Genomic DNA, 20,564 nt, shown 5'->3' on the forward strand with positions numbered 1-20,564 from the left:
GTTTGGAATATATGCAATGCATTTTTATATAATTTTTTCGTCTGAAAAAGTTCCTGAAGAGTTCTTAGTTTTATTTCTGGCCAGAATAGGCTACCTCACTATAATGTGATATGATGCATCGTAATGTGATCTAAAATTATGAGCTCAAAAAAGAAGATATTTTTGGATATTTCTCTTTATATATGTATAACTTGGGCCACAAGTGCCCAATATTTTTTTTGACATTTTTTAAAAACTTCTAAAGTGCCCGAAGTTTGGCCAGTGTGTCCAGAGACAGGTGTTATTAACCGTTCTTATGTTTAAAGGGCAAATACCTGGATATCCAAAGTTTGGAAGAGCTGTCCGAAGTTAGGAATTTTGTTCCTAACTTTCGGCACATGAGAATGAAAAAAAAAAAACACACACGGGTTTAGCGTGGCTATTATTTTTTATTATATGGGTTCAGTAGGTACTGTCCCTGGCTACCACATGACACCAACAAGGATAAAATTGCACCATTTTACACAGAGTTATTCATTAAAACTCATAAAAGTGTCCGAAGTTAGGGTGTTTTACGGTACCATGAAACCAGAAAAGTTGGAGCCAATAGATTCTGGGTCCCATCTCAACTCCCCCTAAAACCCATTTATGTAAAGTAAAATATACTGATCACACCTGAAAAGAAACTGGTATCAATACAAATTACATAGTAGACAAGGAAACTCACATGGAAGGCTGGGGTGAGGTGTTTAATGGACGGGAAGGGGATGTAATTTCCGAGGCAGATGGTGAGGCTACTGCGCCCTGCCACCTCTGCCACCTCCAACCTCCTCTGTGTGCCTCTGCCTCTCCACGCAACACATCCTTCCTGTGCTGCATCTCTTTTGTGGCAATGGTAGCGAACAAGTGACGATCACTTTCCGTGTGTGCAGTTTGTTTACGTTTTCTCACCACGAACGGAGGGGTTATGTCGCAAAACCCGGTGTTTGGGAATATTTGCAGGCCACCGGTAACTATGAAACAGCAAACAAAGATGTCACTAAACTTAGGGCCCTACTGTACAGTAGATATAGTGTAGATAGATAGATAAACAGAGAATGAGCTTTCTCACCTCCCATTGCAAGTTTTGTAGTGTATTCTTTTATTATTTTTACAGTAGATGCTCAATTTAATGAACTAATTTAGCCAATCCTCTTTCTGTTATCTCAAATTTTCTGTTAAATCAAGTTTCATAACCAAGGCTTAATATAAAGAAAAATTTTCTGGTATTTTGAGCAATTTTCTGCTAAATACTTGAAGGCAACCCAAACCTAGCAAACTATTCTAACTCTCAGTGCTTCACACAGCAGTCTGAACAAATAGTTAATACTCCTAGAAAATGCATTATTGTGTACAGAATTTCAATAGAAAAGGGAAAGAAGTTGTATGCGGCTTTCATGGATTTGGAGAAAGCATATGACAGGGTGGATAGACAAGGATTGTGGAGAGTGTTCAGAATATATGGAGTAGATGGGAAGTTGTTGAATGCTGTGAAGAGTATGTACGATGGTGCGAAGGCTGCAGTGCGTGTGGATGGTGAACTAAGTGAATTTTTCTCTTTGAAAGTTGGTTTGAAACAGGGATGTGTCATGTCTCCATGGTTGTTCAATCTGTACATGGATGGGGTAATAAAAGAGGTACAAGGTAGGATAGTGGATGTTGGAGTGGCCCTGGTGAGAGAGGATAGTGTTTGGAAACTCCCTGTACTGTTGTTTGCAGATGATACTGTGTTGTTGAGTGAAGACAAAGGGGAGCTGCAAGGCTTGGTGGATGAGTTTGGGAGAGTGTGTAAGAAACGGAATCTAAAGGTGAATGTAGGGAAGAGTAAAGTGGTGGTCTTTGAGAGAGGTGAAGTCAGTGAATGTACAACAAGGTTGGATGGTGAGGAATTGGAAAATATGAGTACATTTAAGTACTTGGGTAGTGTGATGAGTAAGGATTGAGGTTTGGAGGGTGAAGTGCTTGAAAGGGTACAGCAGGGAAGAAAGGTTGCTGGTTCTTTGAAAGCAGTGATAAGAAACAGGGAAGTGAGCATGGACGTGAAAAAGTTACTACATGACAGTATTGTGATACCAACTCTAACGTACGGAAGTGAAGCTTGGACGTTGTTGGAGGGACACAAGTCAAGAGTGAGAGCAGTGGAAATGAGTTATTTAAGAGGAGCCTGTGGAGTCACATGGAGAGACAGGCTGACGAATGAGGATATAAAGGAGCGTTGTGGTGTTGATGTGGATGTGATAGGAAGCGTTATGAGGAACGCACTATGGTGGTTTGGCCATATGGAGAGGATGGAGGGTGAAAGACTGACGAAGAGAGTGTATGTGAGTGAGGTGGAGGGGAGAAGAGGGAGGGGGAGGCTGAGGATGAGATGGAGGGATGGGGTGGAGAGGTATATGAGAGAGGGGGGTGTGAGTTTGGAGCAGGGCAGTGAAATGGCGGGGGACAGGGCGACTTGGAGGCGATTTGTTTGCGGCCACCCCAAACGGGATTGAGGCGTCTAGCAATAGATAGATAGATAGATAGGAAGCCACTAATAGTTAGGACAGTAATGTGTGTTGACACACATAATTTTTAATGTCTTATATTGTAGGTTTAGATTGTTACATGTTTACTGTTAGTGGTAAGTACTTTGTTTTTTTGTGATGCATACTGTTGTTTATTGGATGCTGTGGTCAGAAGTGAATGTTATCATTACAATTATGTATCGTTGACTTAAGTAAGGCACTGCATTAGGTTGAGGTTAATGAATTGTAGGTTAACTTTGTTTATTGATAATGCAGCCTTCCTCTTTATTCATAGTATGAATTAATGTTTTTACTAATGAGATTTTTACATTTGCAGTAAGGTTAACTTTGTTTATTGAGTATGTAGCCCCTCTTTCAACTCACAGTTTACATTAATATTTTTACTAAAATTATTTTTAATACATTTACAGTAAGTTGTTTTATGGAGTAGTGCTTAATCTTTTATTATATCATTTGCTGAATTTGGTGCTGGAACTCCCTATTGTAAAATAATTATGTATTGTATTTCAGTGACCAGTACCATATGCAGTTGGAATTAGAGTTGTATATGGTCACCCAGTGCTTCATTATATAGTATTATGGGGATTCTGATATTTGAATGTACCACAGTCAGCCCTTATATCCAGGTGTCATCCATTTTTTGTTTATTCTTACTGCTGCCGGGCAGTTTTATTCAACATAAGAAGGGCCACATATTGAAGGGTGCCATATATTAAGGCTATATCTAACCCTCCTTCATTTAGGAGAATCATTCCTTTAGGTGAATAAAACCATCAAGAGCTGCAAGAATATACTAAAAACTATTTCCATGGGATCACTGAGTTAAATAAGCTTTCCTACCAATATTTTGCTCATTGTAATGATGGTAACTTTTGTTGTCTTGTATCAGGTGGTGTCATCAAGCTCCCGTGTTGACGTAAGCATCATCATCACAAAAGCTCTTAGAAACAAAAAGAAGATACTCAAATTCAGGGCTTTAAATAGTTCTACTGTTTTATTTTGTTGTATTTTGTAGATTCCTTCATACTGGTAGAGATGAAGGTCAGTGATGGCTTCTCTTCTTCATAAATTGTGTACTTGACATGTACAATACAGTACCTGTTAATACTTCAATTAATCATTTTCATTTCATACATAAAAGTATCTCAGTCCTTTGTGGAAGTGAATGAGACATACTGTAATACACTGCATCTTTAACATATGTAGCTATCTGCATGCTGTTGTACAGGATGAACATAGCACTCTTACATGACAGTAAATAAAGGTGAATTCCCACTGAAGATCAAATGCTGATAAACTAGGATCTTTGTAAATTAGTGAGTCTTTGTTTCAAGATGTCACTTTTTTTTTGTCATGTGTGGGATTAATCTTTATTTGCTAAAGGAATAATTGTTGAGGAAACTACCTTACTTATATTTATTTTATTATTATTAATGTGAAGATTGCCCTTACAGTTTGTAAATTGAAGTGCATGCATAGAGGCACAGTATTGCTGGAAACCTTAATTATTTTGTTGTATGCCAGTGCATATATTAGTTGCTTCATACCCCGATAAATGCTGAGAAGAGCAATTTGTGAATCTGCATATTGCATTTTCGGCATTAAACTATTGATGAGCCCATATTATTAATTCTGTCACTACTCACACCTGAGGTTTTTACGAGTATAAACACTTAAACAGTATTTATCTCTCTTCATTGTAGCATGATGCCCCAAGGGCACGATTAAAGACATTCCCTCACCTTACAAGGATCTTGTGCTTCCATGCTTTTTGGGAATGTTGTGAAGGAAAAAATAGGTGGATCATGTTATATTATAGACTTCACTCCATTCAGAAGGTTTTCCCCATCAACGGTGATATTGTTGACATCCAAGGAGGGTCAGTTTTGCTGCACTGACCGCAGTCAAGCATTGTGGATTCAGGAGAACGTCTCACATCAGTTACTAGCTGGGGCAGAATCTGAGCCAGAATGTCACTGTGCATGAAAATTATAGAAAGTTTTCCCTCAAGGCTCTGATAAAATGGGACTTGCATCATATCTTTTTTCCGGGGAATCTCCTTGCCTAGTGACAAGCTCAGCCATGGGTGATGTGAAGTTATGACATCTTTTCTCATGGCACAGCACTAGATTTTTGCATTGTACCACTTTTCCGCAGTGTTTATTTGCTTTTTGCTTTATTTTACTTGCTGTTCACTTGTCTGATTTTCCTTTCTTGTTTCATGTGTTTCTTCCTTTAATGTTGATAGTACTTATTCATTTATATATACAGTATATTTCCTTTTATTGATTTGGGGAGTACAGTCAGCACGCCCATAATGCACAGTTTTGTAATGCTGTTTGTATGTATATCCATCCATCCATCCATCATCCAATCCTACATTGTCCCATGAGGAGCGTAGCAGCCCGGGACTAGGCAGTTGGTCTCGACATTTAAGATGAGAGTGACCAGCTTCACTCATCCCTGAGTGGCATTACATGAGCAATCAACCCCACCCACCCCTTGGATATAAACCTTCACCGGCTCAATCCAACTGGAGCGCAATAATTACCCACTAAACCACCAGGTGCCAAAATTTGGCTATATGGTTACCACCCAGCGTAGTAAATGGTTTCCTGGTGTACAGGAAACCATTTGGCTTGTCACTTAGTGTAGAGTCACCCACAGGCAGAAGGAAAAGGAAAGAATGAAGGAAAGAAAGACAGAAGAGGGAGTGTAAAGTCACTCATAGGCAGAAGGACAAGGAAAGAATGAAGGAAAGAAAGACAGAGGAGGATGGAAGGAAAGAAAGATGGAAGAGAGGAAAGGGCAGACACCCGAGAGCAGCACTACATCGAGTGAGTGGATGGTGAGCGCCCCCACATACTGTACTGTATTATAGCATGCATAGCCATACAGCTCAAAGGCTGTAAACAAAGTCTGGCATAGATCTTCCATAGTGCCCTCCTGTGGTTTCCGTTCCTCTTTTTGTACCTGCATCTCAAGTCCCTGTCCATTCATTCTATACAGTCATGCCTCGGAATCTTATGAGGTTACATCAAGTGAAAACTCAGCACTTAATGATTGATCATATATCGATGTTGATTCAACATAGGCCCAATGGGGATATACGGGGGTCAAGGTCAACGGAACCTGAAATCTTTGAAAATTTTACCCTTTTAGGCTTGCCCTCTGGACCCTCAGTGGCACCACACTTTCTGCTAGAAGTAGCATCCTTGCCAGACATGATTTCCAAGTCACAGGTTTCAGTATTTTTGCACACAACTGAGTTATTACTCCACTCAGTGTTGTACACTGCACTGTTCATTGCACACTTGCACTGTTATCTGATGATGGCAGTGGTGTTTCAGTGGTCTTGTACACATGAAACGGAACGAAAGGGAAATGATCACAGTGAATGTAAACACTGGGCGACCATCTTGGCTCAAATGTCTGACTCTTGGCTTGCATGGTAAGCACCGTGTACGCATGAGTGTATCATACCTGGCCACCACAGTTATTGTATAAGTGAAATTCACCATCGTTATCTTGAAAATGAGTTTAGCTATGAGTTCATCGTTCTATGGATTTAGTGTATACCAAACTGATGTATACCTAGGCCTGACTGTATGTGCCGTTATAGGTAGCCAATGTTCTTAAGCTATCAGCAGTGGTGTTCCTCATTGTTCTATACTGTCACCAACTCTTCCTCCAGTTCATCAATAAAATAACCATTTGGACTGGATATCAAACCTTTCCCACTCATACGTTATCAACTCAGTCTTGCACTTTCCACCCAGTTCTCATATTGTCCATCATTATAACCATGTACATGACTTCCGATTTGTCTGTTACAATATTTCTGGTTGGGACAAAAGAGGCTTTGTTGTTGCTGTTGCCTCAGAAACTCAATTCCTCTATCGTTTAACTTACTACAACCTTCCACATGACTATCCCCTTATTCTCAGCAACACACAGCTAGTCCTTCATAATCTATTAGTATCCTTGGTGTTTCATTTTCTTATAATCTATCATAGAAAGATGGCATTACTTCTCTTTCAATATCAGTTTCATAGAGGTCAGGTGTGCTGAGCTGACTCTGTACACACACACACACACACACACACACACACACACACTCTCTCTCTCTCTCTCTCTCTCTCTCTCTCTCTCTCATCTGTTACTGACGTTGGATTGGGTCTTTATTTGCCTCCGTATTAGGTACAGCTCACGTGTGGGGTGGTTCAACACATGCTGCTCTTTTACGCAGGGGGGTGTGAGGCTTTGCGTTATCACAAACTCTCCTTTTCTCAATGGCTCTTCAGCATCCTTTCACCATAGTGTTGCATATATATATATGTCTCTCTTCTGTTGCTCCTATTACAGTTATTGCTTTTCTTAACCACATGCTTGCATCCTTTTCCATAGTACAAGAGTTGACTGGTACTCTGTAATACATGTTTGTAACTGGCCATCATTATGGAAATGTGTTCTCAGTCCACCCTTCCAAATGCCTATGACCTCCCAACCTTCTAGTGCAGTATGTCCAGACATCTCAACATTATAGAATCTTAATTATGTCTTTCTTTGTATTCAAGTTTCTTTGAAACTGACAAATTTTGCTGGCATTCAGCCTTGAGTTCTTTTTGTTTTTCATTCAAAAGCTGAAAAAAGTACTCGAATGCACATTTAGAGTTATAATCATAATACTATCAACAGCAGTGCAATACAGTAACCTCTTTAATTCAGTGACATTCTGTATTCATTCTTGTTACTTCCAGATAATATTATTCAGTTTTGGGAGACATCATGTAGCGAAGAGGTTAGTGAATGCTGTATGTAACCCCATCAGTTTGAAAAGTATCCCAAGGCTGAAGAAAATTGTCAGATGGTAGTAAGAATTAAATATAAAAGGTACCACTTAGACCATGGAACTACCATGTTTTTTCATGGGTGTATGACTTCTCTACAATGCACCACTTCAGATGTGTGTGGCACACACCTCGTCTTCCTTTTTTAATTCAGTGCACTTTTCAAATTTGAATGTTTGCAAGCACATTATCAGACATATTTTGCTCATACTGTATATGATTATTCCACAACCAGGTTGTTTTAATCTAAATTTTGTGCAACTCAGGCTCACACAGTACACTGCTTATGGGATCATGCTCAATACTCTTAACTTGGCATCCAACAGCCTTGTACCCTGTACAGCATAAGCCCATTAATTCATGCTTTATGGTATGATGAGTGGTAATTGAAGAAATACCTTATTATTAGTCACAGAAATAATCCTCTCTTTGCTAGGTTTTATGTTAATTATAGAACTATTCTTCTCAAGTCAGCCAATCAGAATATCCATTGGTTTTGATATTCCTTCTTTTTGATATGTGTATGGTGCATCAGAGTGAACGAGAGAGGGCACGAGAGCAAGCCAAACAGAAGAAGAAGAAGGAGGAGGAAGAGAAATCTATTTGCCTGAAGCCGTCAGCCTTTGTGTCTGCACTACAGTCTGCTTGTGACACCTATCAGGGTAATGCATTAATCTAAAATATACTACATTTGTGTAAGGAAGGTCTTCAGTGCTGACAGTTTTACCATACTGTAATTAGTAACTTTCCACCTTGACTTGAAATTCAAAAAAAGGATTAAGTTGCTACTGCTGCTGCTCTGATGATGATGATAGTGGTGATAATTGTTCCATGTGAATCATGGTTATGACCAGAGAACCTAGTTTATTTGAAATATCTGTAATGGAGGGTTTTTGCACCTAATTCTTTAAATCATTGCTTAAAGTCAGAGAAATTTCTTTCAGAGTTTCTGATAAATGTCTGCTTTTTGATGAATGAATCCCACCAAACTCTCATCCATTTCCTTTGTAGCTCTTTAATGCAATAATTAACCAGTTTTCTCAGTCCTTCATATATGCAGTTGGTCAACATAGGAAGCATATTCTTCAGTTTGCCTTTCCTACATCCTTCTGTGTAATCTTCAGTCTTATTAGCACAATGAGTCCAGGCATCTCAAAACCATCAAATTTTAAATTTGGCTTTCACTTTTGTTCGGTTTCATTAGAAAAGAACAAGTTTTGTTGGATTATGTTCTTTGTTTTCTGTTTACAAAAAGAAAAAAAAAAATGTGCCATCCTCATTTGCCTACAAAAAGCTGGGTTGTCACATGAGAATGCTATTTGAACTTTTTTTTCTCACACAGGGCAACAGTTACACATTTCGTGAATATGAATACTGATTCAGTTTGTCACTGTCTACCTATACCCAGATGTCTTCATCCTGTAAGAGGTGGCCACAAACAAATCACCTTCAGGTCACCCTTTCCCCTCCCATTTTGCTGCCCTCCCCCTAGCTCACCCCCCCCGTCCTCTCTCATGTACCTCTCTACTCCATCCCTCGATCTCATCCTCAGTCCCCCCCTCCCTCTCCTCCGCTCCACCTCACTCACATACACTCTTTCCATTCACTCCGTCCTCTCCATGTGGCCAAACCACCTAAGTGTATTTCTCCTAATGCTTTATAATGATACCGGTAGTAAATGAGACAGTGGGCAGTGGTTGTTGAAAACTCAGCGATGTGATTTTTCAAAGGCCAGAACTTAGAAAACTTTCAGAGTATTGTCCTAATGTTTTGTAGTTGTTCAGCTAAAAAGTAGAGCAATATTTTTGTATGCAAGTGTACATAGTGACCATTCAGTTTCACCTTCATTTTTATCCATGGCACTCCAAAATCATACCATGGAATTTGGATGCCAGTGGATTTAATTGTTGTAATACATACATGTGTATAACAAAGAAGTATTTTTTGACTCACACCTTTGGATGATTCAGAGAAGGTAAATCAGAGCAACTGATACTTCTTGTGTGTAGTCAGTGAGTTTTCCTCCTGTCTTATAGCATTGTTCCATATTATGACTTTTTCACAGCTTTGCTGACTGACCTACCAGCTCACTTAATTCCTTCACAGGTACTGTAAACATGTGCATATTTTAGCATAGTAAGTTTATTCAGCAGTTAAATAGATAATCCGATAACATTTGTTTTACGTTTGTTACTGCCATATGATTTTACTGAACTTATGAATGTGAAAGACCTCTGGTGGTAGTGCTGATGAAGACTTTATCTAAACCCTCTGTTCAGAAAGTTTATCAGAGTGAATAAAGTATTCAGAAGATGGCAAAACAAGATCAAAAGAATACATAATTGGGTGGAAAGGATTAATGAGAAAATATACAGTATTGTTATTATGGGTTTATACTGTTACACCTTACAGAGCCAAATTTTATTCCACTCACATTATGTAGTGCCCCCTACTTTTTCATTTACCTTTAGCATTCTGTTTCTGTGTTTACCATTCTCTTTTCCTATTTCTCCCTTTTCTTTATACCACTGTTTGATACTCATCTTTCCACAGCAGGTGGCTTCACAGTGAATGACAAGTCTGTTGGTTTCCCGTAATCCAGGACACCATTTACAGCTCTGGGTGGCAATCGTATAACCATGTCATGGGATGAAATGGAGCTTACTATGGTGCCCCTGTTAACTTGTTAAGTGAGTGGAGTTGCGAATGTGGCATCCACCCAGGAATCAAACCTCCACACTTTTCCCCATGCCTTGCCACAGCAAGGTGCTGTCAACCATGAGGGAGCATTAGTTTACTGGATGGGATGTCCCTGCAGAGGTAGTTGCTTGCCTGTGGTTGATGATTCTGCTCAGCCAGACAGACTGGGATCAAGCAACAGCTGGACTGTACTTACCTTACATAAGCTGTATGCAACAGAGGTCTGGGCAGACCGGTCATGGGAGGACAACCCAGAGGAGGCCCCTGAGGATGATTTACTGGAGGCTGAGCAACGTGCAAGGGTGGAGGTGGAACTTAGACGCCAGGTGGACCATGTAATGCGACATGAGATACAGCGACTTAAGGAGGTTTGTACCAGTTGAAACTTTCTCTGGTTGTAGTCTCTTATCAGCTGAATAAAATCATCTGCTAGTAGCCAGAATAAAATGCCTGTGTTATTTCTTGCTCTGCAGACAAGTGAGTAAGACAGTATTATAACCCTGTGTTGAGCAGAGGTCTCTCTCAGGTAATAATCTGTTGTTATTAAGACCAGTACATTTATATAGTGTGTGATTTCTATGGCATTATGAGTGAGGGGAGGAGGGAGGGAGGAAGGGATAGCATATATTCGCTCTGTTGTCAAGCTGCCTCCCTATCATCCGGTGCTGTTCTGCCAATGAGACAAGCTATACAGTATTACCTTTTCCCCTCTCTGTTCCACTCTCTCATCTTCCACAGTCCCCATAACCCCCAGCACTTCCAGACCCACTTCAGACATCCACTACAGCATATTCTTGGTGTGCACAGGTACAGGCAGACTCCAGTTTAATGATGCAATTGGTTAAGTAAAAACCCATTGCCAAGTGGGGTACCATAAATCAGGGACAATTTAACATGTAAAGTGTAGGGATGTGTTTTTGAACCTTGGGTTTCCCCACCCAATCAAGTCTTAAACCCACCCAGATGAGTCCAAAAAAAAGCTTAAAGCCAATCTAAATGACCCAGCAGCTGTAAAAGAAGTTAACACATGTTAATATCTCCCTAAAACCAATAAATAAAATTTGAAAATCAAAAAATAGGTAAGAAAATATCAAACACCTCTCATCACATAATTCATATAAGTCCATGTCCGGTCCTGGTCATCATCATGATGTGGTGGGGTGTGATGCCCATTGCAAAATTGGGGGTAGGCCTATGATAGACAGGGTAGGGTGGTATTTGTACCCCCATCACTAATCCGGGGTATCGCATATTGGGCTATTGTAAATTGGGGTTTGCCTGTGTTTGATTTTTCATGCATTTTGAATAGATTCTAGTGGTGAGAGAAACCCAGTTCCTGCTGTGTTACTTGCTTTACTGATGCTGTAATTTTTCATCTGCAGTACAGTATTAGGTAACCCTAGGAGATATGTTGTTAAGAGTGAAGTATGGCTACTAACTTCATAGTGAGCATTGTAATCACACACTTAGGCTGGAAACTCAGCCATACATAAACATTCAGAGTCCAGGCTGAAACTAACAAATTTTCCATTTGCAACCCTGTCATTCAAAATAAGTACTGTATTACTCAACCATCTGGCCATCTGTATCTCTGAGTGCTGAAACCTACACATGTTCTTTCATGTTACAGCCCAGATAATGCTTTATGGTAGTTAAATTTGTCCAGTAAAGGTGAGGACTTACAGAGGTATGAGTGCACATAGATGAAGATGGCCTGATGCAGTGATTCCTAGAATAATAGGAGCTGCTTATGCCAGTATTGCAAACAGCTGAGATTGGCTTGGGGATGAAGGCATTGATGCTGTGATGTGTAGGAGGAGATTGAGTTGGGTTGGACATGTTGAGAGAATGGAGTGTGAAAAATGGTGAAAAGATCTGTAAGTTTGAGTGTCGAGGGTAAAGCACTCAAGGTTAGACCTAGGAAGACTTGGAATGAGGTACTACAACTTGACCTCTGCATAAAGGAATTGAGCAGAGATAATGTAGCATAGAGAGCTACCATTAGGTGAACAGTGCTGATACATGCAATCATGCACAAAGCCTTTCAAAACAAATAAAATTTCATGTGACAATCATGCTCAGGAGATACGTTTTTAACTAGAATAGTTAAATGTAGTCTTCATTATCCGCTTCATAAATAGTTTGTTCCTTTGAGCTGAGTAAAATTGTCCTCAAAAACAGACCGAATGAATGATTTCCAGGTGATGGTATCTAACTCAGGAGTGACTGTTTGAATTGGGATGGTTAATTGTAGCCTTAATCAACCCTTTTATAAATTGTGTTCTTTTGATCATTGTAAAGTTGTCTAATACCAGCAGTATTAAAATGAAAATTACATCCTAGTGCTAAAGAGGCTAATGTCTTCCGGTAATAAGGAGTCTAGTACTGTACCATACAGTTCCCAAAATGCAATTTCCAAATTTCCGAAAATACCAGTTGTTCAGAAGAAATTTGAGAGTCAGCTTTATGGAAAAACATTTGAAAGAATGTACTGTATGGTATTTACTGGGGAAAAAAAAAAAGCCCCTGGCATAGTTTCCATGGTTGCTGCAGTATTGACAAAGCACCATAGTACTGTACTGTAGTCTGCATAGTTATCCAAGATAGCTCAAGCTGGACATATGCAGTGTGAACCATGAGGTTAGTTTCCTTTTTTTTTTTTTTTTTCCTGTGATACTTTCCATGTGGACTAAAAATAATGTCATTTTCAACTCGAATTTTCATACCACTGTCATCAAAGCCATAACAATTATTCATTCGTTCATCACATAATCCAGTGTTGCTCCATGAGGAGCATAGGAGCCTGGGGCTAGGCAAGTTGGTCCACATTTAAGATGAGAGTGACCAGCCTCACTCTTGGCTGAGTGGCATTACATGAGCAGTAAACCCCAATTGCCTCTTGGATATAAACCTGCTCTGGCTCAGTCTGATTGGAGTGCCTTCATTGCCCACTAAACCACCAGGTGCCATAATTTGGTTATATGGTTACCACCCAGCATAGTAAATGGTTTCCTGGTGTACAGGAAACCATTTGGCATGTCACTCAGTGTAGAGTCACCCGTTGACTGAAGGAAGAGGAAAGAATGAAAGAAAGAAGGACAGAAGAAGAAGGATGGAAAGAAGGAAGGAAGAGAGGAAAGGGCAGGCACCCGAGAGCAACGCTATATCTAGTGAGTGGATGGTGTGCACCCCCACCAGCCATTAATGCCATAACTAGGATAGTAACTTAGAGCATGGATACAGTGAAGGAAATGCCAAGCAGGTGGATGTTCATACATTTAACTGATGGTAATGACAAAGAATTACAATTTTCCCCCAACTTCAGAATTCTTTAAGCCTCTTGAACCCACCCATTTTGGATTTTGGAAATTGTGCTGTAATATTTTTCAGGATGTGGAGGGTGAGAAGAGAGGTGCCAAGAAGAAGAAGAGAGTGAAGAAGGGAGGCAAGAAAGGCAGGAAGAGGAAGGAGAAGGACCTGACACCGGATCGCACCACTGAGTCACTTTTTGAGGAGTTGGTCTTGAATGGTTTGTTGTGCGATTGTGAGTGGAAGAGACTGAAAGAGAAGCACAGAAAGAGGGAGAAAAAAAATAAAAGAAGGAAGGAAGAGGATACAGAGAGGATAAGAAGGGTGTAAGGAGAGAGAAAAAGTAAAAGAGAGAAGGAGAAAGGGGATGTAGAAGAGGATAGACAAGGACAAATAGGAAAGGAAGGAAAAAGGTAGAAGTAGATAGAGTTGCAGGGAAGGATAGGATGAAGACAAAGGAGAGACAACATAATAAGAAATATGATATAGAAGGGAATTGGAAAGAAGAGAGAAGGAAGAAGTAACAGAAAAGGATAGGATGGAAGAAAAAAGTGAGAGAAAAGAAAAAAGAAAAGAGGATGTAGAAATGGATAGGAAGGAAGGAAAGACTGTTTTTATTTTATTTTTGCTGCTACTAAATTATTTTATGCAACTTAGAGGAAACATTTCAGGTTGGAGGGGTTGGATATGGCCTGCATGTACTCCATCATTATTAAAGGCTCTTCGTGACTTTATGATTGTTTGGTGTTAGCTTAAGCAAAATGAAAAATACATCATCATAGTAAAGTAGTTAAATAGGGAGTGGTAATAGTAAGAAAGAAAGAAAAAGTGAAAAATTAAAGCAGGACATAAGAAGAATGTGATAAAGAAAAAATTGAGGAGAATGCATGAAGGACAGTCTTTCCTTAAGTCCATCAGTATGACAACTTTTTTTTTTGTTTTTTAAATCAACTCAGACCACCACAGTACAGTTTTATTCAGATAAAGGGAGACCTCTTGCAGTCTTTATATCTATATATCTATTCCCAGGCACCTTAATCCCATAAGGAATGGCTGCGAACAAATCACCTCCATGTCATCCCTTCCCCTGCCATTTGGCTGCCCTACTCCCAGCTTACTCCCCCTTCTCTCATATACCTCTCCACTCCATCCTTCCATCTCATCCTTGGCCTCTCCCTCCCTCTCCCCTCCTCTGCCTCACTCACGTACACACTCCTCATTAGTTTCTCATTCTCCAACCTCTCCACATGGCCAAACGACCTCAGTATTTCTCATACTGCTTTCTGTCACATCCACATTCACACCACAATGCTCCTTCACTTCCTCTCTTTGTCAGTGTGTCTCTCCATGTAACTCCACATGCTCTTCTCAAATAACTCATTTCCACTGCTCTCACTTTTAACTTGTGTCCGTTGAACAAGGTCCAAGCTTCACTTCCATACATTAGAGTTGGTATCACAATACTATCATGCTGCAACTTTTTTACTTCCACGCTTACTTATCTATTTCTTATCACTGCTTTCAAAGAACCAGCAGCCTTCTTCCTTGTTGTACTCTTTCAAGCATATCTCCCTCCAAACTTCCATCCTTATTCATCACATTACCCAAGTACTTAAATGCACTCACATTTTTCGTTTTCTCATCATCCAACCTCACTGTACATTCAGTGGCTTCATTTCTCTCAAAAACCATAACTTTCCTGTACTCTTCCCTACATTCACCTTTAGATTCCATTTCTTACACACACTCCCAGACTCATTCACCAAGCCTTGCAGTTCCCCTTCATCTTCTCCTAACAATGCAGTATCATTTAAAAACAACAGTACAGGAAGTTTCCAGATGTTGCCCTCTCTCATTAGGGCTGCTCTAGCATCCACTGCTGTACCTTGTATCTCTTTTATAACTCCATCCATAGACATATTGAACAACCATGTAGACGTGGCACATTCCTGTTTCAATCCAACATTCAGTTGGAAAAATTCACGCACTTCACTATCCACATGCACTGCAGCCTTAGTGCCCTCATACATACTCTTTGCGGCATTTAACAACTTCCCATGTACACCATATATTAACATTTTCCACATACCTTGTCAATCCACCCTGTCATACACTTTCTCCAAATCCATGAAGGCCACATACAACTTCTTTTCCTTCTCTAGGAACTTTTCCACTAAAGATCTAAGAATGCATATCTGATCTACATGACCTCTTCCCTTCCTAAAGCTTCCCTGTTCATCTCCAACTAATTCCTCTGTTGTTTCCGTCAGTAAGTATCCTACGAGATAATTTTCCCTTTACAGTCAGAAGACAAATGCCACTGTGATTACCACACACTTCATTATCCCCTTTCGTATTGTACAGGGGAATAATTATACCTGACTTCCAATCCTCCGGGACTCTACCTTCCTCCCAGGCCAATATGGACAACTTCCGTACCACATCCATTTTATTACTATCTCTCCCCCATGCTTCAGCATTTCACCACACACTCCACCACTTCGTGGGGCTTTCCCCATTTTGACCCTTCATTGCTTCCACTACTTCCATCCTACTGATCTCTTCCTGTTTTCTCACCTCCCTCCTTCTCCCAGCCATTCTCCAGCCACTTATACTTGTATTACTTTTATTCTTTATGTTTAGCAGTTCCTTAAAGTGTTCTTTCCATCTCCTCATTTTCTTCCTTCTCCACAAGCAATCTACCATTTTTATCTATCACTCCTCACAGCTGACCGAGAAGGACACCATATGTTTGACTAAGAACCAGGTTTCGATCCCCTCTTTCATAAAAAGAAGCCTCAGTGAGAAGCACTGAAATATCAAGAAAATCCGTGGGTTTCTTGATATTTCAGTGCTTCTCACTGAGGCTTCTTTTTATGAAAGAGGGCATGGAGGCTTAGTGGTAGGGAACCTGATTCAGACTGAAGAGTCGTGAATTTGCGCTGTGCCTGGGTAGACTGCCCTGCCAGGAGAGGTAGCGCTCTCCTTTCACCTAGCTAGTTGTAGCAGCCAAGGCTCGGTGGGTTAGAGTGCTGTGACTGAAGGGTTGGAGGTTTGAGTCCACCCAAGGGTCATTGTTAGACATCAGGAAGGGCTTCCAGTCATAAAGTGCTACATGCTCCAAAACCAAAGTCCTCTACCCAGGGGCAACACCTTAGTCCTCATCGTAAGGGGTCATGGTATATTTAAAAAAAAAAAAAATGAAAAAATGACTAACTTCTTTATCACCTTGTCTAACTCTCTTTACCTCTTTCAAGAACATTTTATTACGTTCCCTCCACTTCACACTCAAATTCCTTCAAGTTCCTCATCCACTCTCTTCATACTCTTTCTTACTAATCTTCTCACTTCTTTCTTCCTCTCTGCATATAACTCTCTCTTCCAACTCTTAACTTCCTACACACCCCTGCTTTCCATCTGCTCACTATATGCTTTCTTCTTTTGTGTCACAGCTTGTCTCACCTCATTATTCCACAATGCTGTTCCTTGCACCCCTTATTGTCTTCACTTTACCCCACACACCACCTCACATGCTGCACCGATTTCTTCTGTGAATATCTTACACACTCCATCCACCTCCCCCATCTGCTCCAGATCATATTTACCCAATCGCTCCTCGCCTTCTCTCTTATATTCTGCCTTTTTTCCAACCTCTTGCAACCTTTCTACCCTTCTTGTATGGACTACTTCCTCCTGTCCTTGCCTCCTTCTATTCCTCCATTGCATTTTGAATTTGACTTTCTTCACCACCAAGTGATGGTCAGAAAGTCCTCTTCCCCAGCCTCTGTATGTTATTGCATCCATTACATGCCTTCTCAGTCTGTCATCTACACACACATAATCAATCATTGCTTTCCATTCATTCATTTCACCACCCTCAATTCTCATCACTTGCCACGTATATTTGCCTACCATTTTGTGCCTAAGAGGGTGTTATCTATCTTCAACACCCTTCCTGCACATATGTCCACTAGAGCACTGCCATTTTCATCTACTTCTGCAGGCACACCCCACTTACCAACTACTCCATCCACCTTCACATTCCCTGCATTTCCATTCATATGTCAAATCATAAACACTCGTTCCTTTCAGACTTTTCCATGTATGCTTCTACATTTGCCCAAAACTCTTCTTTTGCTCTTGTAGTGAAGGGATTAATGAACTTCTTCAGTTCAGAAGGTCTTTCCCAAATAAGAAAAAAAATATAGAGGACCACCTTGTTGAAGGGGCCGTGAGAAGTTCCTAATGTGATTGAAGGAGGAAGGGAATGGGGTCAGGGAAGAAGAGAAGTAGGAGAGGGATTAGTTAAAAAGAGGAAAAGAATCAGAGGGGAAAGAATTAGGGAAGGAAAGAAACAGAGAGAGGAAAATAGTGATACTGTACAGTGGGGTCTCCCAATATGTGGGATCTCAGTATGCGAAACACTTAATATGCGATCTCGATTCAGGAAAAAAATATGTTTTGGCTGACGAGGAGTGTGTATGTGAATGAGGTGGAGGGGGCTAGAGGGAGGGGGAGTCCAAGGATGAGATGGAGGGATGGAGTGGCGAGGTATATGAGAGAGGGGGGTATGAGCTGGGAGCAGGGCAATGAAATGGCGTGGGACAGGGTGACATGGAGGTGATTTGTTTGTGGCCCACCCCTTACGGGATTAAGGCATCTGGCAGTAGATAGATAGATAGATTTTAAAATTTGAATCCGCCTTCAGGAAGCAAGAGAAAAACAGTGTTCCTGCTGAACATGTTAGTATCCGAAGCCACTACCAGATGGCTGATCAGTTTCCCGCCCTTTCCCTCCCTCACGGCATCTCTCAAGTCAAGTCACAAGACTCTCAGTCTGTGTCTGCGCTTGCCATTCTCGCATATTATGGTGTTTTTAGCATTGTGCAAGACCCACTCTTCCCCACCCCGTTACATCATGGCCCCACTGCTTCTTTCCAAGAATGAGAGGATCACTTTGGAGCTGAAAATGGAGGTTGTAGAGATGAATAAGTAAGGTAAAAGGAAGTCAAACATTGGATGTGAACATGACTTAAGTGAATCAACAGTGAGAAATTCTCAAGAACAAGGAGTAGATTTTATGAACCTTCAAGACATGAAGGCCAGCAAGTGGACGGGCCCAGTAAGGTTGCTGATCCCGCAGTTATGTAAATGGAATGCTGTGTAGCACACTATGTGCACAGTTCTGTTATCATTTTTTGAGCAACAGTCTGTCTCAAAATGATAATCAGTAATGGGGAAGAACTGTAAATGACAAAGAGAGGATTAGGTGTCAACCAGACATTTATTTCCATTGATTCAATTGTTTCTAGTATGGATAATTTCTAGTATGTGGAGCATTTTGTTGACCATACACTCACATATTGGGAGACTCCAGTATATAATGAAAATTAGAATATCTGGAATATGTTACAATAAAATTCTGTAGAAAAGAAACAAAATACAATGTCTTGATTATGTTATAATAAAACACTGTAGGGGATAAATAATACTAGTATGTACAGTCATGTTTGTGTGTGCAGGGATCATCAAGAAGGTGGGGAATGTGCAACTTAGCGAGTTGATTGGAGATGTGAGTGTTGTGGGGTCAGAGGTGGTGACAAAGACCCGTTACCCACAGCCCACACTTGGAGACATCAAGAACATACTTACTGAGTATGTTGTCCTTCCACTGGGTGAGTAGTTATAGCCATAATATTGTCAGTCATTTACCTATCCACCATCTTTTCTTAGTCATATCCATAGTTAAGCTGGAGAGGGTTGCCTTCCTGTGGTGGCATATAGCTGAAATTATTGTAATATAGACAATGTTATGTGTGATAAAGTTATGGCAGTCACAGGCAGCAACTTTTAATTGACTGAGTTTTAACCAGTGAACAATGAGAGGTGTGCCAGTGGCAGTATATTGTCTGACATTGGCTTGAGTTGTTGTTGGGGCCCTAGCCTCATGTGAGCATGAACCTGTTGAGCTGCATGCTGAAATCACCCTTCTGCTGTCCATTGTTCTGCATTCAGGGGATAGGAAAGGAGTTGAGGGACATTTGTTTAACTGGTTAGTGAAACCACCCAGTTGTATTGGTGCTACCATGGCCACCATGTAAAGGCATCCCTCCCTATCACCACTGACAGGAGTGAAATATATCTCATTAGTTACCATTTATGAGCTGAATTCTATATTGTAGGTACATTTAGTGCTGTGGATGGACGATGCAGTAGGTAAGTGTATGTGTTTATGCAGGTGTGTCAGGTGTACACGAGGCAACAAGCGTAGTGCGGAGTGTGTTGGTGGTTGGGCCACGGGGGTGTGGAAAGAGTCATTTGGTGATGGGACTGGCGTATGAGTCCGGCGCCACACTGATGGACCTCACTGCAACCAATATTGTTGGACGCTACCCAGGAAGAGCTGGCCTCAATATGCTTACTCACCTAGTCATGAAGGTTGATCACTTGTTTCATTGGATTGTACATTTACTCCTTCTGCCCAAGTATGTTATCTTCATTTTACTGTTCTGCCAAAAGGTTTTGCTCACCTTGGGAAGGCACTGTGATAGTGAAATTGTTAATGAAAGCTGTCTTACCCCTCTCCCCATTTTAGAGAGTCTGTCCCAGGCTGCATGAAATCATTTGAAGTTAACAAGAAAAAGAAAGTAATTGGATTGAAGGGATTAATGGTGCAGATTTGAGTGACATTTGTGTAGTGACACCAAAACTTTGGATGTGCTTTCAGTTTACAGATATTTGTCATCTTTCTAATTGCCATCAGGAGAATTAATGAACTGTGGTAAGCGTGAATGGAGTGGTAGTACTACATTACATGTAGAGTATAAGTTACTTGTTTTATGATCAGTCTTCATCACTGTTGTCTCTAATTTGAACAGCACCCTCCTCCTCTGTTAAATCCAGCTATAGTGACCTTTGTTCCCAGTGGTTTTGTTGCAGGTTGCCTTATATTGCCAGTGGCACAAGAGGGTTTCAGAATTGCACTTAGGGCTTCCTTTTCCATGTAAATTGTCCTTAAAGATCTCTAATTCAGCTTTCCCTTAAGATACTGAAGGAGGGCTGTTATAAGTATTTTTTATCTTTAGATCCTGTGTAAAGAGTTCATTAGAGAACCATAATCACAATCCACATCATGTACAGCAAATCTTTACTACACACACCAT

At 40.6% G+C, this 20,564-nt stretch overlaps 1 protein-coding gene across 1 annotated transcript in view; it reads left to right on the forward strand.

Annotated features, from left to right (window-relative positions):
- Positions 1-20,564, forward strand: part of LOC145415575 (dynein regulatory complex subunit 11-like) — an 87,622-nt gene that overhangs the window by 31,247 nt on the left and 35,811 nt on the right. The window contains exons 9-13 of the mRNA XM_080284795.1: positions 7,929-8,055; positions 10,313-10,461; positions 13,484-13,622; positions 18,924-19,076; positions 19,640-19,839. Coding sequence (XP_080140921.1) covers positions 7,929-8,055; positions 10,313-10,461; positions 13,484-13,622; positions 18,924-19,076; positions 19,640-19,839 — 768 coding nt within the window. The remainder of the gene's footprint in view (positions 1-7,928; positions 8,056-10,312; positions 10,462-13,483; positions 13,623-18,923; positions 19,077-19,639; positions 19,840-20,564) is intronic.

The sequence above is a fragment of the Coenobita brevimanus genome, chromosome 103 (genome assembly GCF_032717465.1).
Source record: "Coenobita brevimanus isolate Jiangsu-jjx chromosome 103, ASM3271746v2, whole genome shotgun sequence".
Classification (NCBI taxonomy): Eukaryota; Metazoa; Arthropoda; class Malacostraca; order Decapoda; family Coenobitidae; genus Coenobita; species Coenobita brevimanus.